The sequence below is a fragment of the Marmota monax genome, unplaced genomic scaffold (genome assembly GCF_021218885.2).
Source record: "Marmota monax isolate L192 unplaced genomic scaffold, Marmota_monax_Labrador192_F-V1.1 WCK01_AAM20220418_F8-fsc00099, whole genome shotgun sequence".
Lineage (NCBI taxonomy): Eukaryota > Metazoa > Chordata > Mammalia > Rodentia > Sciuridae > Marmota > Marmota monax.
In genome coordinates this window covers 6,604,962-6,632,479 of record NW_026692126.1, presented here as the reverse complement: position 1 = coordinate 6,632,479, position 27,518 = coordinate 6,604,962, and the positions used below count along the sequence as shown (strand labels likewise).

General features: G+C 31.1%; 1 protein-coding gene across 5 annotated transcripts in view; it reads right to left on the bottom strand.

The window, feature by feature from the left end:
• Window positions 1-27,518, bottom strand: part of Dennd1b (DENN domain containing 1B) — a 274,353-nt gene that overhangs the window by 96,204 nt on the left and 150,631 nt on the right. For all 5 annotated transcript variants that reach the window (XM_058586056.1, XM_058586068.1, XM_058586061.1 and 2 more), the window contains 4 exons: window positions 25,895-25,995; window positions 20,153-20,198; window positions 14,705-14,806; window positions 3,717-3,842 (listed from right to left, as the gene is read on the bottom strand). In XM_058586056.1, the coding sequence (XP_058442039.1) occupies window positions 3,717-3,842; window positions 14,705-14,806; window positions 20,153-20,198; window positions 25,895-25,995 (375 nt within the window). The remainder of the gene's footprint in view (window positions 1-3,716; window positions 3,843-14,704; window positions 14,807-20,152; window positions 20,199-25,894; window positions 25,996-27,518) is intronic.

Here is a 27,518-nt window from a genome sequence, read left to right as displayed (position 1 = left end):
TCTCAACAAATAGGAATAATAAATGTTTGAGGAGATGGAAATGCTAATTACTCTGATTTCCATCATTATACACTAGATACATGTACAGACTTACCAAACAGCTAGAAAAGTTTGAAGTTTCTCAACAAATAGGAATAATAAATGTTTGAGGAGATGGAAATGCTAATTACTCTGATTTCCATCATTATACATTAGATACATATACAGACTTACCCATGCCCATAGGGTAAGTTAAAGTTACCATACTTTAACTTACCCTATGGGCATGGTAATGTTATTGTCTCTGACAGTTAACGTTTCTGGTTATATGATAAGATTTCATAACAACTGCCTTCCTTCTGGGAAGGCAACCTCAGAGAAAGTCGCCCTGTGCTTCTGGGAAGAAAGGACCAAAGACATTGAGGGACACAGCAGGTGTAGGGTAAAGAAGGCAAGAAGGTCAGAGAAACCTTAGTTCTGAGACTTCCTCTGGATCAGCACGTCAAAGCACAGCTTGGGGTATCATTTTTCTGAGCCCCAACACATTCATTTAAGAAGACATACACCTTTAGGAAATGTACCTTCAGGAGTCTATGATAACAGGCAAGATTGAACAGGAACACGTTACACTGGAGAGAGGGACCGTGGAAAGAACAATCTAATCCAGGTCCTACTGTTCACTAGCTAGGGAAACACAGTGAGGTTTTTTCAACTCTATGATTATCATTGTGTTTATCTTTAAAATAAAAAGGTAATGTCTTGAAGGCTTGTAAAAATTAAATGGAAGTGTTTATCTCTAGGGCCTATCAATGTCTGGCATCTAATGGGTGCTCAGCAGTCAGTTACTGCTTTAATAGCAATCAAAAATTACAAGTATGAGTAAAAATAACAAGAAAATAATCAGTGAATAATGGAGAAGTAGTATATTAAGGAAAATGAATATATAGTTCACAGAAAGAAAGGATCAGGCATGAAGTATGGAGTCAAGAATCAGGAAGTAACTTGGCTGAACATTAAAATCATAGGAGATAAAAGAACTGCCAGAAAGAAAGAAAATTATAAATAAAGGTTTGGGAGCCTGAGAAGCTTGAGATTACTGGTGCCTCAGGCAGAATTATATAAACTGAGGTCAAAGTTTTGGAAAGAAAGTAAAAGGAAGACAGATTACTTGCTCAGCATCAGGTGAAGAGATAGCCTGACACCCTGGTTAGTCTGGGCCTAAACACATTTTAAGTATTGTCAGTAAAGGAAATAATGATTCATTTTTATACCCATGAACAATCATAAAACTTTAAAAAGTAAGGCCTAATGAAAGAATTTATATCCACCTTAAAGGTATTTAGTAGGTTTTTCCCTTAAAGTTATACTCTACTAGTGAGAATATTCTACTAAAATATATTCATGAATAGGCAAAACCATGAAATATTATAATTTCAACACTTGATCCATTTTTATTTATATCTATCAAAATATATAAAGTACATATACCTATTACACAAATGACCAAAAATAATCTAGAAAAAAAGCAATCATTTTAATAAATTATGACACAATCAATTTGTAAAGAAAATGGCTTAAAACACATTTTAAACATAATAAAGATATGAATAGTTTCCCTTGAATACTGTTACTTTTGAAAAACAAATTTTTAAAAAACCTGAATGTTTTCAATAACTTTAAAAACTTTTCAAAGTCAATAAAAATGCATACAAAATGAAAATACTATTCCCCAGCTCCCTAAAAGAACTAGCAATAAAAAGAGAAAATATCAAAAATTAAAAGGAAAAAAATTAGAAAAAATTAACAAATGGGATCAATAAAAACAAAGATATTCTATGATAAAATTATATATTTCTTACAGGTACTGAAATTATGGCTTTCAAGATTGTTTTGAAAAAACTGAAAATCATGGAAATCTTATATTCCTGTCTGCTCAATGAAGCTCAAAAATGTTAAAAACATGCTATTTTAATCATTCCACACTGTACCCAACATATTGACAATTTAAATCTATTAAGAAATGTTTCTCTTTTCACTTCAGTTTACTTCTGTCCTCAAATCTGTAGTTTTTCACAAATTTTAGAAGGAAAACAAAAAGAAAAAGTTAGTTTATAAAGATGAATAAGTATTTAAATGTGGTAAAATTCATGCAAAATTATATTTGTAACCTTCTTTCCTATACTATAAACTCAAAATCAATTCCTATTACAAAAAAATCCTATAATCATAATAAATCATTAATTTTGTCTTTCAAACTGATTTTTCTGTTTTAAGTAAAGTTGAATAAATTGAATATGTATATGCCTTATTAGAGAGTAGATAACTGTTTTCTAGTCTTGCAAAGAGTGAGATCCTAACAACAATATTTAAGGCTCTCCCATATGAGCTCTGTATGTTATGTATGGTACTATGAGTTCTATAAATGCATACATTTAAAGCATTAGCATGTGCTATGGTTTAGATAAGTGGGACCTGAAAGCCCCACATGTTAAGGCCTGGTCTTTCAGCCAGTGGAGCTATTGGGAGATGGTGAAATCTTTTAAGACCTCTAAGGAGAGGTCTTCCATTTGTTGAGTATGTACCCCTGAAGAGGATATTGAGATCCTGGACCTTTTCTCCTTAATTTTTGTGTCCCAGCCATGAAGTAAGGATAAGGAGCTTTGCACGTGCTCCCTGCAAAAGCGAGCTGACTTCCCAAAGCTCAAAAACAATGAGGCCAATGGACCATGGACTGAAACATCCAAAACAGTGAGTTAAAAATAAAGCCTTCCCTTTTATAAGTTGATTACCACAGGTATTTTGTTACAGCTAACATAAAGCTAACAGAGCATGTAAAATGGACATACACATTTACTTAGAGACAGCAGCCAACATGCTCATGCATTTAAGAGTCTTCCAATAACTCAATAGCCCTTGAACACATTCACATATGTTTAGTACTTCCTACTTTACAATAGGGATTTACAAACCAACCCTGAAAGATAGAGAAACTATAAGAATTCTCATTCTACAAATAAGATCAAAGTCTAGTGACTAAGGGTACTACAGTTTAGTAAACTTCCTAATAAACAGCAGGTCTTTGTATTACTTTTACTAATTCTATGTTTTTATCCTTTGAAATATATTTATCTGGTCATGGAACAGTAGTATAATCATTTTTATAAATCAACTTAACATACCTTAATCAATAATGCAGATTAGACCACCTAAAAACTTGGCTATAATTCTACACAATAACCATTTTTAGAATGTAAAATTAACAGCAAAATGAGCCAAAATACACTAAATAGATAAGCCCACTTTAGAAAAGTGTTACACATTAGGCAAACAATTAAGTTTCCAAATATTGCAAAAATTTTCAGTTTTAACTTCTTAAACTTTCACATTGTACTTGTCATATTTAAATTCATTAAATAAATTTGATTGATGAATTTCTTAATAATTTTAACAAGATCAGATAAGTGCTTTATGTTTGAACACAATTAATTAGTTAAGAGGTAAGTGTTCCATTTTTAGAATTTTAATAAGGTGATATGCAAAAGTGTGGGAAGTATTAACTAAAGTTTGCCAAAAAACTTAACACAGAAAGCCAAGGAATTGGAAATGTTTTATAGTATATTATGTTGGATTTTATAAGATAGTCATGATACTTTTTTAAGGTGTGATATTAAAATGATGTTTCTTTCTTTTGCCTCATTCCAAAGAACTATACAATAGTGATGAAATAAAATGCTTACAGGTTTGTATCTCAGAGCATCTCTGTAGGATCCAAACAAAGCAGCCTGTGCCCTAAGAAAGGCCCTAGCTAGTCCATCACCGGTAGCTGTAGACTGTTTCTTCAGTTTATTTTTCAAGGCTGAGACCTGCATGACAGAGAAGAACAGTTAAATTAACACCTCAGAAATTGGTACAGCGAGGTACGAACCCAATCAGCAGGCAAACCACAGTGTCTGCAGGTCAGCCAAAAATTCATCCTTCTTTCTGATAGCTTATCTTTTTAACTGCAGCGAGCACCTGCTGGTCTGTTAATTGAAACCAAAGCAGGAGTGAATAGTAACGTGCTAATGCAAATTGGTTTACGCTCTTTTTTTTCCCAAGGCCTCTTGACATAAATAAGCTTTAATTATTTTACAGTAAACTGCTTGTGAGCCACTTTTCTGCAGATTTTTAGCAATTACAACATGTGTCCACTTGTTTTGAGGTGAAGCTCATTGAATATAGCTCATTTCTGCTATGTAAGGTTATTTGTTGTGGGTTCTTCAGGATCACTTAGAATTTTATTTTACTTTTGAAAGCTTCATTTGCATATGTAATTTTCCAGTCATTTGTTGATATGTTTTGTCATTATTAGAAAAAAAAAGAGGGAAGAAGAGATAAACTTATTGAGACCTTACCATGAGTGGAGAATTATGTTCTGCAAATGTTACACATTGTCTCATTTAATATTCACAATAGTCTTCTAAGAAAAGAATTCATATCCCATTTATGAATGAAGAGATAAGAGATGCAAAGACATGAATTAACCTGCCCTCACTATGTAGCTAATAAGAGGAAAATATATGATATACACTTTCTTTCTAGTTTTCAGACTACCACATGCTGGCCTTAAGTTCAATGTCACTATATCATAAACCAGTAATCAAAAAAGTACTAATGTTTTTAAATTAAGAAAGATTCATCTAGGAATTTGTATGATTTTAAAAGTCACCTAAATGTGTTATCATTTTTCAGACATATTCCATCCTTTAATTTCAAGTGCTACGCACTTTAGAGAACAATATTATCAGATTAATGTTTAAGTGAGTTCTACTCCTGATGTAAACTCATTTTTTTGAGAGGAGATATGTAACATTCTCCTATGCATCAAATTCACTTCAATAATTTCTTTCACATACAATGGAAAACTATAGTCTTTATATTTAAAAATATTGATCCTCATACACAACCCCCATCAATGCTTAAAACAGAAACGTAAAACTATGTAACAATTCTGTTTTCTTAATAAAAACTGAGACAAATTCCAATTGGATTCCTCCCTTAACAGAGCATGTTCTTACTGTATGAAACTACCAGATAATAAAATAATGTCATTTATCCTTTACACATATATGCAAAAAGGAATATTTTTATTTCCTTATGCAAGTAGTCCTGACTAGTCTTGTAGATGATGATTGTAATTGAAGTGTCAACCTAATTAACAACTAAACTTTGAATAATGCTAATGAGAAATGAGCACAGCATCAGAGGAAAGAGCAGCTCTACAGGTGATAAACCTGCACAGTGGTGACATTTTCCAGTGTGAAGTCACAGTTGCTGTGATCTGATCAAAGAAACAAACCCCCCATTGGGTCCAATTATAACCATAGTTTTGAAAAAATTATTGAGTTATGATGTTCATAATCTATGCAGAAAGGCCTTTGCAGTATAGGTCTTCTCCCCATAGCTGTGATCTTTTCAATTTATATCGAAGCTCCATTGATTCAGATAAAAGTTTAGAGCCTAATTCATTTAGCCCACAAAGTGCATATACCAGGATTCATTTAAGAGGGAATTTTTAATATTAAAATCTAACCTCAATAAATGAACATTTTTAGGTAATCCACATATCCAAACAATAATACAGCTGAAGGATACAAAAATAAATCTTCTGTCTTAATGCTCTTTATTCTAGTTTGAATAATATTATTTTTTTCTAAGTTTCAAATGGTTTTAAAATATAAAACAATAGAAATGAATATCAGGGCACATATTTAATTACTATCCCCAAAATATATTACGATGGAAGGAAAAGAAAATGTTCTCAATTTTTAGAAATATTATTTAACCTAAATGGGTTGGGGAATTTTTAATTTTTGCTTTTAAAAATTAAAAACAAATAAGTCATGCTTTATATGTGTGCAAAAAAAGTGTACTTTTTAATAAAATAGGAAATTGACAATTTAGCTCTCTATAAATCAAGCACACATTATTCTTTGAATATGCATAATACTTTTGCTCACAGGCAATGGAGTCAAGTGTACCCACTCCTCTGGTTTTACTCCATTATGCCCTTGACTACATGACTGTTGCTTGAGCTATCCAGGAGTATCAATCTCACAATTCCTTCCTGACAAAATCATAAACTTTAAACCTTTACTTCTAGTTACCTGAGCTTTGTATGAATGTATAGAAAATGAAAAGAAAATATGTGTTCTAGAACTGCACTGTCCAAATGAAATGTCATTCATCCAAACTGAGATTTACTCTAAGTGTAAAATAGAAACTATTTCATGAATAATTTTTATATTGATTATATTTTGAAACAGTATTGTAAGTATGGGATAAATAAAATATATCACTAAAATTAATTTCATCAAATTCTTTGGAATTTTATTGAGATTAAAAATTTTAAATTACATATGTGGCTCACATTATATTTCTATTGGATTTCTATTGGACAGTGCTTATTCTTCATGAGCATACCATCTAATTTCCTACAAATATGTGAGATTGAAAATAGCAATAAATATGGTTCCCTTTTTCCTGTGCTATTTATATATTATTTCAACTTCTACCAACTACATCAACATAAACTAGAAGATTTCAACTGTTAGTACCTGTAGATCTGAGGTTGTTCCTGTTTTTCAGAGACCAGAAAAGCAGCTGAATTAACTGCTTTTATATGAGACAATGAATGCTCAAAAATAGTCTGTAAAACTGAAATTGTTTTTAAAAATCAATTTTACATAAAAGGATATCAATCTCACATAAAATGATTATGTCAACTTTACTGTTTTCTCTTCCTTTAGGTCACTGGAGTAAATTATCACCCATTACCATTGCCCTTTGCAGTACTAATTAGCTTTTAGCAGTTTTTATCTATAAAACGATGGTGTTTCTTCTGCACTTTTTCAATATGTGGTCTGAGAAATGACATTTTATGATTTAATTTCCAAACTTATACATTTAGTTGGGGAAAAAATTGTGTATGTTCCCATGAATTCTATATACTTGAATATAACTCAGAATTTAGAAAAACATTTGAAATCTTAGTCATATGGCTATTATCACATAATCCTATTAATAATGAAAAAGTATCAATTGTCTTGTTTTATTATTTTTGAAGTTAAGTCACTTGGGGCATGCACTTGAAAGATACTCAGGCTCTGGCCTTTTCCTGACTCTTCATCATAAAGCTACCATGAGGGAAGCCATTTCCTCTGCCACTTGCTCCTATCAAGACTGAAACTTCTGAAATCATGAGCTAAAATAAACATTTCCTCTTATAAGTTGTTTATCTCAGGTATTTTGTTACAGTGCTGGAGAGCTAACTAACACTCCACTTCAAACTCAAGGTCATAACAGTGTCAATTTCATTTATTCTGTTGTTCTCAAAGGAACTTTTTAGGTCCTCCTCAGCATTTTACCCTTTCTCATCCCCATATGCAATACTTCACCAAGGCTTGTCAATTCTACCTCTGATATACTTTTCAAATCTGTCCACTTTTCTCTAAATCCTTGTATTACCAGGTTCAAGTAACTATTATCATTTTTCACCCTGACCACTGCAAATGGTGTTCACAGATCTATCTTGTTTTATTTCTTAAACTCACAGTGACCTTCCAGACCCAGAACCCAAAATGATATTTTTTAACTTCAAATAGATGACACTATTCCTCTGTTAAAAACTGTCACTGAATTTTCAATAAAGTCCAAAGGTCTATTAAAGAACCATAGTCCCTTCTGATCACTCCTGCCTATCTCTACCATCTCCTTTTGCATAACTCTTTTACTCATCACACAACCTAGAGGGCTTCTTTCCATTTCTTGAATTTGCCAACCTCTTCACCATGGCCCAACTTTTGTATATGCTTTTCCTCTTCCTCCTTTGCTTGTCTGTCTGACTCATACCCACCATTCAGGCTACTTCTGAAGAAAGATAATCCTGACACACTGAGCTTAGCTGTACCACAAACACTGTGTGTGGACTAGTAAGAATAATATGTCAGTTCAGCTAAATTATTTTCACTTTAGTTTGCTGGTAGCAGAAATGGGGCTGTCAGTCCACAAACATTTACTCTTCTTTTCTTTGGTAATATAAGTCTTAAGCTTTAAATATTACATAGTTAAAACCCAGCTATTTCTCAACATCCCTTGTGACCTGGTGGCCATATGGCTGGATTCTAACAAAAGGGATGTGAACTGAGGAATGTGACACTTTCAGGCTATGCCCTAAAAGGTATATGAGTGCCCTTCCCTGGATTTCCCCTTTTATTTGAGGGCAAAGAGTAGTGGAACAGCTACCTTAACCCTGGAGATGAATGCCATGTGTGAAGGATAGCAGACACCCCACAGCTCTGAACAACTTTCCTCTTAATTATTACACAACAGAGAAAAAAACTTCTATTTTTATCTAGAAAAGGGTGTTTAGAGGTCTCTATTACAGCAGCTTAGTCTGTACCCTAATAAATATGTCATCTAAAGAAGATACAAAGAGTACAAAAGTATATGTGACAGATATGAAATAAGAATATAGACCAAGCCTCTGCTTACATAGTTTCTCAAACAGGTGCTGCTGAAATCCCACCCTCAATGCAACTTGTACAGCATCAGGGGGTTGTCATGCTTTAACAAAAAAACAAACTTCAGGCTTACAGTCTTTACTGCTGTGGTATACTGAGCTCTCAAGAGCCTGTACATTACCACAAAAGACAATTACTTGCTACACAACAATTGCAAATGATTTTCTCTGTATCAATGAGCCTAGAACAGATCCAGTCTACCAATCTCACCCTTAATCTAAATTAGAATCTCCTTGTTTTTCTCTTCTACTGCATTTTTTCCTTTCTTTTACAGCATTTGACCCAACTTGTAATACTAGATAAGTGTTTGTTAACACAATGTAAACAGCATAAAACTGGGGTATATATTTTCTTGTTCACCATTATATCCCCAGCTCTTAGCAAAATATGGGCAGATAGCAGATGCTAGACAAATACTTGTTGAATCAGTGAAGACTGAAAAAGTAACTAAATTAGCATATCAACAATCTGTTTCAGGCATACTTTTACATTTATTCCTCTTTACTCCAGCAGAATATCTGTGATGGACACCAGGATCATAATTCATTTAAAAGTTAACCAAGTTATGATATAAGAAAGACTGGGGAATAACTATGGTGACAGTGCTCTCAATATCACATACAAAAGAGTTTCTTGAATACGGAAAAGTCAACAATTTAAAGGACTAGAATAAATTGGAAATTCTTTTAATAGTCAAAAATCAAAGTTTACATTTTCAAAAAATAGCTTTAGAACAGAGAGAGACATGCTATTAAGGTAATAAGGGAGGGAGAGGGTGTGGGCAACAGAAGAAGACGGGGTAATTTAATATGAAATACAAAGTCATGAGGAAGCCAAAGACTTCATGCGCATTTAAAAATCACTAAAAGTAACAAACAATAAATCAACTTTATAAATGGCAAAAGTACAGAGACATAAAAGGGGGGATTACTAAAGTCTGGTAGGAGGGACAGCTTTCCTCATTCATTTAAGAGAAAATAACAAAGATCTTTGAAATGTTTGGAAGCATATTTAAGGCTTCAGCGACTTTTTATTTTTGTTTTTGCACTTAAGGCTTATGTTCTTAAAATATACACCAGGAGAACAGTTGGAAAATAGTTATATATATACTATTTTACCTACAAACATACAAACAAAAAGTCTATTTTTAAATATCACATCTCTGAAAATAATCACTTATAAAAGAATAGTGACTTTCTAGAGACACTCAATTAGTGTACAGAAATACAATCATATCCTCACAAGATGGCCTCCTTTTCCAAATACAGGAAATAGAATGCTATACTCTTAGACAAAAAGTATATTTCAAATATGCTTATAGGTTTCTTCTTTTATTTATTATGAAAGTCAAATGAAAATATCCTTACAAAATTTTCCAGAAGATGACTGTAAACAGGGACTTTAAAAGCAAACTTTTAAGAAGAGCAATTATGTTTCCTTTCAACATAATTGCTTAATATAATTCATTTACTGAATACCTACTATGTACAAAGTACTGCGCCAAGGCTGTGTGGTGGGGGGAAACACGTAACTAGATGCCTGAATTGTAAAGCTAAGAACTCAAAGCATGCTCATGAACACATTTCAGAGACACGCTGAAAGCAGTATTTTCCCTGAAATCTACTCTAAACCAAATAAAATGTTCTCCAAATTCTGTAATAAGCTGAATAAAACTGTATACTTCCTCACATGGCCATCCCAGAAATTTGTTAGGGGCTTCACTTACAATTAGACACAATAAGGATTATAGCAGAGCTGAGGCAAACCTGGAACTAATATAATATTCTCTGGGGCCTTTTTTTTTTCTTTATAATGTATATTATGACATTTAACATGTTAAACCTTCATGTTAGATTAGAGGAAATATTCAATGAATTAAACATATCTATTGACAATTTGCATGGCCTAAGAGGTCAGTATACAATGGTTTTAGGAAAGGTGACTTAAAAATTCTCTGAAATAGCTAATTCTTTTTCCAACTTATTCCCTAATAAGTGTAGATATCCAAACATGTTATCTAAAGTCAAAGTTTTAGGTGTTTTCTCAAGTTTTTTAGGCTTTCAGTGATTCTGGGTGATTTAGAGTAATTTATGTCTTTTCTTTTCCTATCACATTAAATCATTAACACATTTCTTCAGATAATACTTAAAGGCTTTACTATAACATGCACGGTATTTTAGATAAGATCATTTTATATAATAGGATCTTTCTAATATTTCAGTTATCAAAATTTCTTTTTACTAATCATAGCTATTTTATCACATACTGGGGTCTACAGTGAATTGTACAATAACTCCTAAATGCACTATATTTTCTCTACACTCTTACGGTAGAAAACAGAAACAAATTTTCCAATAGTATAATATACAATATGAGAATAACATTTTTAGAACAATCCTGAAAACCTTAAATCAAATAGATTATTTTGATATTTCTTTAACAATATGACCATGGTAAATAAACTTTGATATTAAATTTCAAATGATTAATTATTACATTGTGTATCACATTTATCTGAGGGGATCATGGTCTAGTACTTGGCGCGTATGACTGATGATCAACCTATCTGCACTAAATGAGATACACCATGCTTTGTGTGACTTGATTTTCTTATCTAAAATAAGGATAAGCATTTTAAAAAAATTAGTTGTAGATGGACACAATATCTTTATTTTATTTATTTTTATGTGGTACTGAGTATGGAACTCAGTGCCTCTTATGTGTGAGGCAAGCAATCTGCCACTGAGACACAATCCCAGCCCAGGGATAAGCATTTTGATCTACCTCAGAATACATTATTTTTTAAAACCGAATGAGACAAAATTATTTACAGACAGTTAAGAAATACAGGCAAATTAATTGCCTGTTGTAATGAATATCCTAATGCACAAAACTTTTTCAAATGTCAATTCTAACCTACTTCTGTCTATGGGAGTTAGTTTACAATTGTTTACCTTAATTTTTTTGAGTCTGGATTTCCTGAATCTTATTATAATTCTAATCATTAGCTTAATTTTCCAAAGAGTGGGCCACGATATTTGTTATTTTTGAAATAGCAGCAATCTCCAAAATACTTTTAAAATTAAGAGTAATACCTTAGAAATATACCATTTTAAACTGTTAGGTAATTAAAACTAAATTTGTATAAATGTTTGGAATGGGAGGTTTCAATAGTCTATTTTCTTAAATTAAAATGGATTCATTTGAGATTTAAATGCTATATTTAATTCAACTAGCTTTTTCCCACTTATAAAAACATACAACAATAAGCCTAACTATGATTGATAGTTAAAATTTACTTTTTTATTTAAAAACATTCAGACTATATATGTTCAAAGATTTCTACATGATACTACCACCAAAAATTTAGTCATGTGTTCACAGACAGAAAACACATAAACCACATTTTAATTTATCTAATGCCTTTAAAAGGTATTCCGTGTAATAATCAGTATCACTAAAATCACTCCCCATAAAATATTTGTGTGTGTGTGTGTTAATGATAAAAATCTATAGTGAAATGATGAAATAAAAAAACAAGTGTTCTTGTCAGAAGACAGGAAGAGAGTTTTTTCCCCTCCCTCAAGAAAACAAAGGATTCCTGGAAGCTTTGCCCTGATTTATTTTTCCAATTTTAAATACCTTAAGAGTAGCGGAACTGCTACTGGCATGGTAGTATTTCTAACAGTCAATAAATCTAAAATATTATGTGTGAATATTGGAATGAAGCCATTAAGAAGATTACAGCATGCAACACAGCAGAGGGTCCACAGGAAAAAAGACCTAGTAATTCAGGACAACTGTGACCACTGACCTTTGAACAGCCAAGACCACTGGTCAATCTGACACAATAATAGAGTGCACATGCATAGAAAGTCATCTAGCCTGTAAGTATAATTTAAATGCTTTGGTGGATGATTTTAAAACACCTTCCACCTAAATCTCAGTCAACTTATTAAACAATCAAACAATTACAAATACTAATATTCTTTAGGCTTCAAAAATGCACTATTAATTTAAATTACACACAAAAATTCAGTAAAATCATTTGTGATTTTAACACATCTCATTTAAAACATTTGCCATTTAAAAAATATGTTGTGATACTTCATCATTTTCCTATGGAGCTATAAGAGACAGGTTAAACAATCACCTTAAATATTTTTAGAAAATTACTATAACTTTTAAAATATTCATATTTTCAACAAATGATCCTTGCTCTATCTCAGAAGCATTTTCATTTATGTAGCCTTCAAATTATCTGTAACTCTGTGGCCTTCAGTTTCAAGCTTCTATATAATCAATCCACCACACCTGGCAGTGTTCCTTTTTACCTATTTTAAATATTTCAGTTTTGCTTAGTTATAATGTTGTTTATGAGTAGACTACACGATGACCTATCATCTTTTATATTTAAAACTCATATTTGTACATTTTGTGAATACTACTTATCATCCCCATCTATTTAAATAAGTGTCTTAATTATCAACTAATTCTAGTATTTCTCAATTTTAAAAAAGCAGAGTTCTTCTCAAAGAATCATCTCACTAAAGCTGACAATAAAATTTTTAATATCATATACAGAAAAGCTGAATTTCTTTCTCTCTTTATTTCTCTTTCTTTAATAAACAATCCTTCCTCAATTGAGCATTAACAGTACGAGATATATGCACACAGGAAAACATTCTTAAAAGTTGGAATTCTATTTTTTATAATTATTTCTCCATCCATTGAAGAATACTTTGATGGGATTCTAAATGAATAACTAATCATTTCTAGTAGTTTCTGCAAAAGTTTATAATGAGACAATCTAGTTATAATGAGCTGAAAAGATAATTGTTCACTGGCCTGAGTGTGGATGTGTTCAAACAGCATGAATTTTTACTAGAGTTAAGATAAAAGAGTTCAGAGTAATGTGCCTCAAGGTCAGCAAGCATTTTAGGTTATTTATAGTCATAAATAATCTGATTTGGACTTTGAAATAATATGTTTCCTATCACTAACTATAAGAACAATCAAGGCTCATGTGGCTGTATATTTGGAATTTAGAATTTTTAAATCCTTAATAATGGATTTCAAAGCAATTGTAATTTACACAAAAACGTATTATGATTTTTAATTCCCAAATTTTAATGTCCTTGAAAAGATGCTTTGCTTTTTGAAAAAGGGGAGTTAGTTTAACTTAACACTAAATCACAGGATGTTTTTAACTAGCCCATTAAATAAAATATATACAGAAATAGTACTCGTTTGCATTTTTGCCCTATACTAAGGAATACGAAGGCCAGAAAAATGTACTTTTTGAGACTATTTAACATGAAATACAGAATATGTCCCATTATAAGCTGCAGACACAAACGCACATGCACACAAACCCTCTGCAAGATCAAAGACCAGAAAAGAACTGGCACTTAATTTATCAGCCTTTACAGACAAAAGACAGTTTTCGTCATTTCAAAAGGATCAGATGTCTTTTATGACAAACTGCGTTTGCAGTTTAATTTACAAATAGAATTCTAAGTAAGCAGTCTTTGCTCTGCCAAAGCAAATGACAAACAGTGTAGGTTTTCATTCTTGCAGTCCTCAGCAGGATAGAAAAGATTAAAATAAAACTGAAATAATTTAGAGAAAACAAATAAATGTTTCAGAAAGTTGAGGGAGATCAAAGCCAGAATTTTCTGACCCCAACTGTACAAGCATTTCTTATTATATTGACCAGTGCCATCAGATCATTAATTAAAAGGAAAAGCGCTGGCAGGTGGCAGGGAAGCAAAAGCCGATAATTGGCCCCCTTCTTCTTCTTGCCTTCAAAAACTCTCTCATTCTTTTGCAAGACATGCCACTAGGCAGACAGAAATGCCTACTTTGTAATATAATGATTAAGATGAGATGAAGAGACTTACGTTTAAAGAAACTCTGCCTAATGAATGCATCTAGCTTTTTAATTATGATGGTACTTTTACAATAAGGAATATGATGTCCCATTCTACATCTCCTCAACTGCCAAAAGGTAAAAATGCTAAAAATAGAACTACATCAATTCCTCTCACACCACTTGCACACACCAACCCTTTTATTTAAGATAAAAAGTGAGAAAATAACTCTTAACTCAAGGGTCCAGGAGAAAACATATACATCCCCCACAAAATATCCTTCAGACTTACCACATCACTTGGCAGGTTGTTCAAGTCATTAAATGGTGATTCTAGAGTATTTGTGTCAACATTTAACATAACCACATCTTCCAATGATTTGTTTTTCACTCTCTGTTTAAAAAACACATATATGAAAAAGACAAAATATTTTCTATGCAAACTATATGGTTTTTGGTGTTTTTTTTAAACACCAAAACATTATCTTAATGCAATAGGCTTGAAAATTTCAACAAAAAAATCCTACATTACAAAAGGATATAAACAACTTCATATTCTTAGGAAGGAAATTTGATCATAATCCATTCAAAACATTTGGTAGAAATGCTTAAAATGCAGTATTTGCTCATACAATACTGAATTAATTTAACTACCAAAGAGATAATGCAACAAAAACCTATTATAAAATTGGCACACTTGTATCATAAAAACCTGTAGTCTTTAAAATTCATCAAATGAATATCAACCCAATAATACAGTAATTTGTACCCTGCTCCTCACCTAACTTTAGCATAAATCATACTGTAGTGACAACATAAAATAATAACTATGACCACAGTATTGATCTGCATTTTAAAATGAATAAATATTTTCTCTACATTTCCATACCAGTAGATATACCTTGATGATGAGGACTGAAAGTGGTCTAAGAGAAAGTAACAGAGAGGAGAGTAAGCTGGAACTTATAGTTAGCAATATTCCTTACATCAATTTCATGGTAAACAATGAAATTTAATAGCCTATCAGAATGACCATTTTATTTGTCTTATTTATTTAAAAGCTTTAAAATAGTCAACATACCTCAATATGTTCACAAATTATACTAAATTACAATTTTATCAAAATTTTTGACCTAATAAAGAAAATAGTTATGGTTCTTTTGTCCTATTTAAATTATCATATATACTTTTAAAAAGGCATTGATTTCTATTTGTTTGATTTAAATTATAGCAAATGGTGATAAGTGATAAGTAATGTGTTCATTAAGGAAATAAATCCATGAATTTATAATTCCATAATTTTATAGGTCAACTAGTAATAGATCAATAAATAATATTTTAAAAACTATCATTGCAGAAGAAAGCCACTTTTGAAATTTATTATTTAAATATCTCAAATTTTAAATTGGCTAAGTCAATTATTTTTTTAAACTGATTATGACTGAAATCTCTCTGATCTATTTAAGAATTTCAAATCTCTGCACATTTGGTAGAATGTTAAATCTGCTAGTGAACTAACAGCCTAAAGTAGGGAATTCATGTTTTAAGAGAGGTATAATATCTACGTATGATATGAATTCTTGGGAGATACACTATTTTAAACATCCACCTTGTAAAAACACATTGTATTATAAAATAAGACCTTAAAGATAGTCACTTCTAAGACACAGAGAACCATTTCTGGTGACACTAATGATATTATTTCAAAAAACATTTATAAATACACTCATTTCTTTTTCTTCCTATACACACTAAGAGGTTTAAATACAGAAATATGTGTTTACTTATAAATTAACTATAGTATAAATATAATAATCCATTTAATATTGTAAGCAAATATATATTATATTGGTGTACTTGTAGTAATGGTATTTGGACAAACTATGTTATATAATATACATAATATACATCTTCATTTTTAAGTTAGCTTTATACCAGAAAATATGTAAATAATCTGGGAGCTAGACACATATTTTAAGAAGTAAAATGAGCTTTTAAAAATAGCACAGGATAGATGGGCACAGTGGCGCAAGCCTATATAATCCCAGCAGCTCAGAAGGCTGAGGCAGGAGGATCACAAGTTCAAAGCCAGCCCCAGCACTGGTGAGGCACTAAGTAACTCAGTGAGACCCTGTCTCTAGATAAAATACAAAATAGGGCTGGGGATATGGCTCAGTGTTTGAGTGCCCCTGAGTTCAATACCCAGTATCAAAAAAAAAAAAAAAAAAGCACAGGATAGTGCCAATGTGCCCCAAAATGTTTTGTGATAACACACTAAAGTCTGAATAATTAATATGAAATGTTCACTTTTTTCAAAATTACTTTTAGTTTTATAAAGTCAGATAATAGTGCCCACGGAATTTTTTTTAAAAGAATTAATCAATAAGAATAACAACATGAAGCAGGGTGTGGCAATACAGGCTACTCTCAAAGCTAAGGCAGGAGGATCATGAGTTCCAGGCCAGTCTGGGCAATAGGGTCTGAGAAAGACCCTATTTCAAAAAGAGAAAAAAAATGAATAGAAAAATGTATTCAGTTTTAATTAAGAAACTGAGAGGCCCTAATATTGAAATAATTTTAAGAATGAAAGAAAGAAACGAAGGAAGGAAGGAAAGAAGGAGGGAAGGAAGGAGGCAAACCAGTATTTTTGAAAGAAAATCTGGAATAGCATCAGTATGTTAACTATTTTTTCTCTTCAAATCAAGCTTAAGCAATTTTTTTTTCTAAATAGGTATGTAAAAATCAAATGTTACCTTTTTATCTGTCTCATATTTTTATACCTTATAAAGTTATGATATATAAAAATAAGAGTGAGAAAACATGAGAAAAGAATTCCTTTTTCTTCAAAAATAAGAAAATAATAACTGGACATAGACTAAAAGGCTTATTAAGAAAACAGTAAGGTGTTAAAGTAGGTTAAGTCTTTTTATGCCCTCTATTAAACCCTTCTGCAAATGTGACTACGAATGTACATTATACACATTAATGCAAAGAAATGACACCATGGCAGCAATCATATGACCTTATGAAACTGAACAACATGTCACTTATAGTCCTTTGTAAAATGAACAAAATAAGACAATTCTCATATTTATAGCTTTTACTCATTTACTCTTAATCACTTTTACATGCCTTAGTCTGCTTTGAGATCATCCCTGAAGTTTAGTTTTCAGGAAGAACAAAATATGTTTTTCCTTTATTTTAGAAGCTTTTTTTTATTTTAAAAAGAGACTTTTTGCCATTCTTTACTCAATGATTACATAAAAAATAATTGAAAAAATTCAAATATCATTAATATGATTTAGAATAACTATGGAAGTTTTTATAAACTGATAATATATGTGGAAACTGTCTTGAACAAGAAAGAGGAAAACGACTATTTTGACTCTTCCTTGAAAAATTTTATTGTAATTGCTAAAAAAAAATGCAAAAACTTACTCATCTCAGTCTAACATATAAACTATGTAAGTAGTTACATCCACATTTTAATTATAAATTATTTATTATAAAATAAATAAGAACAAAATAAATTTTAGTTGAAAAGTCCAATAATGAAATAGTAAGAATAAAATTGCAATACATAATATCATTGTGTAATACATTAAGAAGAAAGTTACTAAATAACACCCAACTGTTTTAAAAGAATTCTTGAAGGCCCAAGTATATTCTTTCATTCACTATTAAACCAGATAAACCAAATATAGCTGACTATCAAGACACTGGAATAAACCCAGTGAATAAAAATTATAGAGATTTCATTCAACTAACCTAACTGTGGCTCTAAATATTCTTGTTTAATAACAAAAGCTTATTTAAAGTTAGAATGCACTTGTTTTTGGATGATAATTTCAAAACGTGAAAAATTCTTAAGTTTGCTCCTTAAAAAATATTTTCTTTATATATGGCCAATAAATATATGATAAATGAAACACTTAAAACATGTATAATTTCTATATTAATTTTGGAAAGCCAATTTTAAAAATTGATATAGAATATTTTACAAAAAAATAACCCATCAATAGGTAGTGTCAACAACTTTAAATATTTTGCATCTGTATAAATATACAGAAAAATTATCATCTTACATTCATTAAATACAGAAAGTCACTAATGTGAAAATGCATAATAATATGCACAATAATATAGAAGTCAAATTTGATGATTTCCTTAGGAAAAAAAAAATCTAACCATGTTTAGATACGTTATCAAGTCAAGCTACTGGTCAGGGCTTGGGATGCAGCTCAGTGGTAGAGAACTTGCTTACCATGTGTAAAGCCCTGGGTTCAATCCCTAGCACTTCAAAAACAAAAACAAACAAAAAACTGATCAATAAAATGCTAGTGAGGTGCTGAGGCTGTGGCTCAATAGTAGAGCACTTGTCTGGCATGTGTGAGACACTGAGTTCGATTCTCAGCACCACATACAAATAAATGAATAAAACAAATGTCCATACATCTAAAAAAAATTTTAAAAAATGCTACAAAATATTCCATGATCTAATGCCAGACTGAATACCTAAACTCATCTATTCTACATTTCATATACTTTGTTTTTTCACTGAAAATGCCTGAGCTTATAGGAAAACTTTTATAAAAATGAATAAAATATAAGAAATCATAAAGTTATCCAACCTGAATTTCAATATAAAAAACAATTCAAGCCTATTAAAAATTCATTAAGATTTACTTTCTATTAATGATGAAGCAAATAAAAAATACTGCCTACTATTTTGCAAAAAAAAAAAAAAATGCCCCAAACTAGAGCTTAGGTGTAATTCTATAATCCAGGCCTTTTGCAGGAACATGACTCTCTCATATGATCCTTGAGAATTTTAAAATACATCAAAAGAATCTTCTTTGATCAAAGGGAAGGACTGATGTATATAGTAACAGCAACTAAGAAAACCACATTTAACTCATTATTTTGTTAATTAGAAATTAGGTTAAACTGTTAATCTGTACAATCAGCCAAAAGAGAAAGGTATTCAAAGAAAACTGAAATCACCCATCATAATGTTTCCACTCAACTGAATCAAATTTTCTGCTTTCATACAAAGCTTTGTTTATTTTTTCACAGGCTAATCTTCCAAAAAGTCTACTCTGGAAATATCACTGCTTCAGATTCAAGAACTTTTAAGTTTAAGTAGTTTCACTACAATGATAATTTAAGTAAAAAAAAAAATCATTTTGGAATGATCTAATGACAGCTAAAAAAATTCCCAAATTTTCATCCCCCAACAGGACTAAAAATTAAAATATAAAAAGAAGCTATATTCTAATTTCAAAGTTTGTCATTAGCATATTAAAACCACATAGAAATAAACTGAAAAAAAATTAAGTTTTCAAAATAAAAACATTTCATTTTATGAGCCACAAGTACGTAAATTTTAATTTTCAAAATACAGTTCCGAGAAAAAGATATAAAAGATATCAAGTTACCATCAAGAAAAGTAGTTCATTAAGGATTAAAGTTTTTAGTATTCAAAACTTACCATATGACTTCTATAAAATATAACCTATTTTCGTGGGTTTCATGCCACTAAAAATGCTCATTTAATATACTAATCTAAATGAAATTATTTCAATGCTAACTTTTTTAAATGATCATTTAATTAGCTCCTAAATATAAAGTTAGTCACTGCTTGGTATTATTCATTTGATATTCTTTCAAACAAAACTGTTTTAAGTATTATTTTTAATGAGTAAATTTTATCACTATCTCGTTTCTGAAAGATACTCACCTCTATGAGGCTGGAGTGTATTCCAATCAGGTATGGCATTGGGGCACTAAATTAAAAATATATATAGATAGATAGATTCATATAGTTTCTTAAAACTGAAACAATAATATAAAGTAATTCAAGTGCTTAAAAAATTAAATTTACTAAATTCTCAGTTCCAGAACAGCACATTCTACATTCAAAATTATTCAATATATAAAATTCAAATTTAATCCTAGAGGTCATTAACATTTAAATTAAGGTTGGCTTATATAAAAATCACAAAATCATTTGTAATTAAATTAAGAGTTATAATACCTAAAAAGCATTTTTTTATTTAAGACTCTCAGGGCCTAGGCCATAGTCTGAGTTGAATCTTTTCCATATACCTCACAGCAAATAGATCCTAAATAATCATCAAATTTATTACATTTTTGCACATATTTTATCATTCTTATTTCTGTGATTTTTCTTAATATGTCTTCATTATTTCATACCTACTATGTCTCCAAATATTTAGTCAGTCAGTCAGTCAGTTACATAGTCACAGAGTCATCAAATATTTACTGAGACTTAATGTGTGCCAGGCAGTATTCTGGAAGTAGAGTTGCAAAAAAATAAACAAGTTCCTCCCATAGTGCGCTTTCTCTTCCTTCATGTATATCACCTTTAATTTAAGTTTTATAAATTCAGATTTATTCCACTTTCAGTGTAATGAATAAAATAATTTTAATAAATTAAAAATACTCAAATACAACAAGGATTTTGTATTAATTAATTCAATGCCTGATATTGGAGGTGCCAGGCTCTGAGGTAGGGGCTTGGGAATAATAATAAACAACACGACTGAAATGTGTTTCCTTGTGAATCTTGTACCCTAGCAGAAATGCAACCATTAAAAAACTTTTAATATACAAAATCTATGCTACTAGTAATTTTAGAAATATTTCTTAGGAAATACAAGAAGAAAATTATTCAACTTGACATTTCAAACAAAATTATTATCTAACAGGAAAACATAAGAATGTACAGATGTCTACAAAAGTGATAGAAGATATGTGAACAAATAGCTATATAAAAATAAAACATTTTGGCAATTCTTTTATGGGAATCTTTGTGCTTTATTAATGCAAACCTTTTCTATTAAGGCAAACAGATAATCCTCTTTCTCAAAGGATTTGCATAATTTTCTAACCATCACTGCCATTATTAAAACAGTGCTGTCCAAACTCTGTGCTCACTTTTCTACTGAGAACTAATAATAGATAAAAATAACAGGCACCTTGACAGATTCAGGTATTTCAAAGTAACCTCAGAAAGTTCCAAGTTCATTTAAGGATGGATAAACAGTAACCTATACTTCCAGAATTCACACACACACACACACACACACACACACACACAATGGATGAAGTTCTTTGCTTCTCAGTAGCCTGTACGTTCTAGTTCATTACTTATTATTGTACTACATTCTAATTCCCAGTTGTCTTTGCCTTTTGTAGCTTTGTTCCTTCCTATTCTTTTTTTAATTTTTATGCAACAGACCATCTGGAATTGATCTGATATTCTGGATACTTCATTTGACTGAAAGTTGAGAGCTATTTATAGGTCTCAATATCCTTAAGACCCAACAGATTTTCTTCCATCAAAAGGAAAAAGGAGGAACAAATGTGGACTGTTCCACTTTTACTTAAATACGGGAAGGCCAGTTACTCCCTAGTTCATGTTTTCATCCCTTGGACTCTACAGATAACAAAGTATAGATCAATATTCTGGGCCCCCCAAATCAGGCTTGGGCCACTGTCACTAAATAAGGTAGGCAACTCTCAAGATTTTTAAATATGTTAAGCCCTCCAAACATCCAAAATAGTATAAAATTATTAGTTACCACAAAACCTTCCAATTCACCCCCAGTTAGGATATCCTAACCACAAGATGTATAATACAGAAAGTCTATGGTATCTTAAATTCCAAAACACATTTTAATAGAAGAGTGCTTGCCAAAATATTCAAGGCTTTTAAACATAGTATGTTCCTCTTATACATGTTGAAGGGATACTGGATGGACCACAGTTTTATTAAATGAGAGTTCAAACTGCTAAGTAATCTACTAAAATTCTAGGAAATACATTTTAGACAAATTCTTGTTAAAGATTATGAAGGCTACTTATCTTTTGAGATACAAACAATAAGTTTATATAAATTGTAAAGATAGAATTAAAAATTCAGTAAAAAGCATCTATGCAGAGTAATAAATAATAAAATAATAAAGTAACTCAAAACTTTTTATAATAATAATAAAGTAACTCAAAATTTGTTTATAAGATAGCTAAGTAAGTATTCACAAGTTTTTTCCTCACTAATTTTAAATAAAATCCAAAAATAGAGCTATTTGAGGCACAAGCATTATTAATCTACAACACAGATTTTTTAAAGTAATTATGATATTTTTCAGAAAATGGGATTAATTGAATAGGTGTTTCCTTCCCACCTTTTCATAGTGGATTGTGTACCTCCTAATACAAAATAAGCCAAGTCTCATGGAAAGAAATTTTGCAAACCCTAGCTGAAATTTCCTAATTAAATTAGGGTGTTAATAAGTCAGGAAGAGATCCTTGGCAACACAGATGTTAACATCCATGTGCAAAACTGTCCTAGATCTTTCCATCAGTGAAGTTATTTTGAAAAGACAGAATATAGAAGGCTCTATTATGAATGTTGTTTCTTTTTGGTAGAAACTAACCTTCACTCAAAATATTGCCTTTCTTTTCTTTTTAGGTTTTCTTAACAGACTACCTGTTACTATAACAACTATCTATTGGGGGTAGTATTAAGATTGTAATCTTCCATTAAAAAAAAAACTGTTCCCTTAGAAGCTAAATTGATCATTTCATAGCAGAATCAGATATATGAGCTAAATGAAAAGATTGACTAACCATTCCCTGACCAAACAACAATTTACTTTTACTATTCGTAGATCACAACAACTCTTAAGCATTTATGAACTCAGATAGTTTATCAGTGTCATAAACTTGCCACATTAAAATACTCTTATTTTAGCTGATTAAGGGAAAAATACAGATTGTATAACTTTCTTCTGAGAATCATCCCTAACCTTCCAAGAAGGTGGGCTGTTTCTTCAATTTCCATGCATGGTTCTTTTGTATGTCTCCACAATAGGACTTACAATATCTGAGCTTTATGTGTGTATGTGTGTGCACATATAAGTTTATGTCAGTATATATGTGTGTCTTCCTATCTGTGAAGCTCCAAAGGGCAAAACCTTAATCTTATTCATCACATTACATACACACATCTTGGCAAATAGTTGCTCACTAGATGTTTGATGAACAAATGTATGGATGAATGAACAGACCAACAAAGTAGTTAGGCTTTATCAATAAACCAAGATGCGATATTCACCCATGGTCACAAGATGGCATTATGGTTCTCCACAACCTGTTCTATGCCAGAGCTATCAGATACAAAAACAGAAATACTTTGAGGAGCTAGAATCACTTCAGGATTTGGAAAGCTCTTATCACTCTAAAGAGTTAACAATAATACATCTACTCCTATCAAACCTTCATGGTGTTATTTTGAACTGGAATATTAAAATCATTTATTCAAAGAGATTGAAGGGATAATATGAAATATTTTCCCCTTGTGCAGGTAGATTAATATGATTTTAACTTGAAGGATTCAAAGGGAAGAAAAACCATTTTTCTTAGAAAATTGTTTAGTCCACCAAATTTTCTAATAATGGAAGAGAGCCAGAATCTCAAATGGCTATTTCTAGAAAAAATATCGTAGTTCTCAGTTCCTACAGTAGAAATGAACATATCACTGTGTCTGTAAAGTTCAGAAAGTTTCAGATAAACTCCTTGCTTGGGTATCATTGCTCTGTTATAAAAGCTGTTAGAACCTGTCCTAACAGCTACTTCAGACATTAGAAAGAAAATTCCAGGGTTGAAATATAGAACAAGCTTCTTTCATTATAATGGAAGCAGCAAAAAAAAAAAAGGATTTGATGTCAGGGATGGAAAGTATCAGAAAGGTAGCTTTGGAAAGATTTAATAAAAATTTCCCTGAGTCATTGAACAGTTTCTAAATAACATTAAATGTGTAATTCATTATAGAGAAATGAGTTTAGAGGTGTGTTACCTCTAAGAGGTCAGATTATTTTAATAGAAAAAATTAAGATGACATGAGCATTATAACCCGATAAAATATAATTCTAAACTTCATAATTAGAAGTGTTAGTTCTTGAAACACTCAATTGACCTATATTTTTAAACTGTTCATCAATACAGTATATTTTAATTACAGAACACCGTGTGCAAAGAACTATTACATATGTTGACATGAATGAACTCCAATCTCTGCCTTCAAGGATGGTTAAGATATTGTAGGTGTGCTGGTCAAAAGAAAACTCTAAAATACATGCATAGGAGACTATTTATAGATTTAGCTTTACACTTAAACTTGTGAGTATGATACTTCACAATATAATTAATTGCATTCCTATAATCTGCGAAACATTTCTCCAAGGGCAGAAGAGCAGTGGTAGGTCACTGGTACCTACTTCACAGCATTAACAATACTACTACCATGCTGTGGAAACCAATAGAGCAGTATAATCAAAATATGTGTCCAAGTACATATACTGTTATTACCATCACTTATTATAAGCAGATTAGTCACAAAAAACTTAACTTAAAAACTTTAATGTATGAACTTATATAATTTTAATCCTTAAGTACTTTAATTTGTCCTTCAAGAAATAAAAAGCTAAATAAATGTTATTTTTAAAGGAACTGATTTTTACTAATATTAGTTAGGATTTAAATAAACACATTAAAGCTGAAATGATTTCCTCCTGTGCATGTATGTGTATGATTTAAAGGGGAAAAAATCACATCAAATTTCTTACAAATTAAGGTATGCCTCCAGAAAATGATTATGCAGTAAAGATAACATACCCCAGCCCTAAAGAAGGTCCCAAAGCTGCTTTTTAGTAGTCTGCTCCCTGCTATCCTACTCTAAGTATGTAGACTCTTCTAGGGAGGAGAACAAGGGGGTCATTGGTCATTGTTCTCATAATTTCTAGAGGCCTGAATGAATTCAGACTGGTGAAATCACTGGGAGTTGTTTCTAAGGCAAGCAAACCCTTTATTATTACTCCCAACACTGTTTTTTCTTTTTCTTTTTATAGCAGCTTTAGGCTGAAATTTTGACTTAAACCAATATTATATTTTAATATAATTCTTATATTAAAAGCAACCCTTTTGTCAGTACAAGGTATTCAGTGTGCTACTGGGGAAAGCAGAGGTAAAAGAAAGTGTATCCTGGGGTAAAGGAAACAAAAGTGTGCCCTGACAGAGACAATGTGGTAACTGGCAGACTTTCCAGACAAGTTCTGACACCTGGAACACTGGGTTTTCTAATTAATTCCATACTTCTGTCCAATTTTCCCAGCCACAAACAAAAAGTTTGTTTCTATTTATGCACTGAATTATCTAAATGACTGCAGAATAAATTCACAAAATTTAAAGAGCTTTGTTTGCCAAGGGCAAATTTTCTGTGGAAAGAACTACTCTGGCCTCCATAAAAGTACTCTTTAGTATGTATTACTAACACAAAAGTCAAGTTCCTGTGATTTTTTTTCACATATACAGGAGGTTTACCTAATCTACAAATAAGCGGATCTGTTTTCTAATCATGAAACCTGGATTTAAAACAGTCTGGCAAAAGCCAGCTTACCAGCAGTAGTCCAGCAGGTGTGGAGGAAGCACTGGGATGTATATATGCTGCCAATACATTGGGTAGAGCAGAGCAGCCGATCCATGGAGACAGGCAGTTAACTAAAATTTACAAAAGGACAACAATAATAAGTAGCCGCTGACCCTCCAAACAAAAAGCCATGTCCAAGGTATCAAAGATGAATGATAATCATAGAAAAATTTACACAATGACATAACTCACAATGCCTTTACCAGTTATATAAATAAAGTCTTTTATGTCTCAGGGACTCCTGTAAAAAACATATAAAAAGCAAGAGTAGCTTCATGGGAATCATATGTAGATAGTTATAACTACATAAAAATATACTTTGGGGTTAAAATTTAGAACATAAATAAAGTTAAAACTGAAAAATCAGGTAAGCATCTCAGAATATATTGTAGGAAATTACGATTTGTGCAGCACAGTTTGCACATCACTCAGATTAATACAGCACGATTAAATATGGAAAAGAAGAGAGGCTGAAAGCTCCTGAGGGATATCATTAGGGCAAATTGCCAAAGAATGAAACATGAGCCAGTCAGGAGAGTCTGGAAGCTGCAATAATACCAGGGGACTTGAACGTTCGACAGTTGGAGCTTCAGTAATGTGTGAACTGTGGGTTATGGTATCAAGAGACTCTGTTCACTGACACATAGAATGTCACTATTGACCAGCAAACTGCCCAAGCTTGACAGCTGTACTACAGGAAGCCAAGTATATCATAATTTCATATTTAAACTGTTCATTCTAGATTAACATTTTGTTTCCTAGCTTTATATCACAGCAGCTGCAATTACATTGTTGCTATTTTAAAGGTAATTGCCATTTTAATTGTTTTGTTTTGGCAAGCAGTTAATTAAACATTTTTAATGCTTAACAAAGAGATATCATTTTTTTTCTCCTTTTTACTGACCCTCATAAGAATTCTTTCCATTTGACTTTGTTTCATTTTAATTATGTTTCTATAGAGGTAAAGTACATTTTTACTGTCTAGTAATTAAATCAGCATTCTTCTTTTGTCATTTTAAAGTTTTTCTGTAGCCTATAGTTCAAGGTTACTAATAAAATAATTTTGGTGAAACTGAGAATCAAAATTTTCAAAAAACTATCTGAAAATGGACCACAGACTTTCTATAAACCATTTTCTCTATTTCATTGTTATGCAAAGAAATTAAAACATATACATGAGAATCACAATTACCTTAAAGAATAAATGTAACCAAAGCAATCCCAATCATATTGGAAGCTAATTTGTTTATCTTTAAGTGAAAAATTGAAAAAAACAATTTAAATAATGTCATTCAAACCAAAAACATGAAAAAATTTCACTGAAATGTACTTATCTTTGTCATATGTGTGATATTTTTCCAGATTTTTGGTTAATTTTGTACAACAGATAATGTATCTGATTCCACATCATACTTTCATTAAAGGGTTTTAATGCCTTGAATTTACTATCTTTATTAATTTATGAGTATTCTTTCAATTAATATTATTTTTAAAAAAATGTAATCGGAGCATATCAGATTCCACTAGGAGGCATTCAAATACTTCTATTTAACAATTATAGATCATGGATTTATTTATGTTACAAAATTGAACT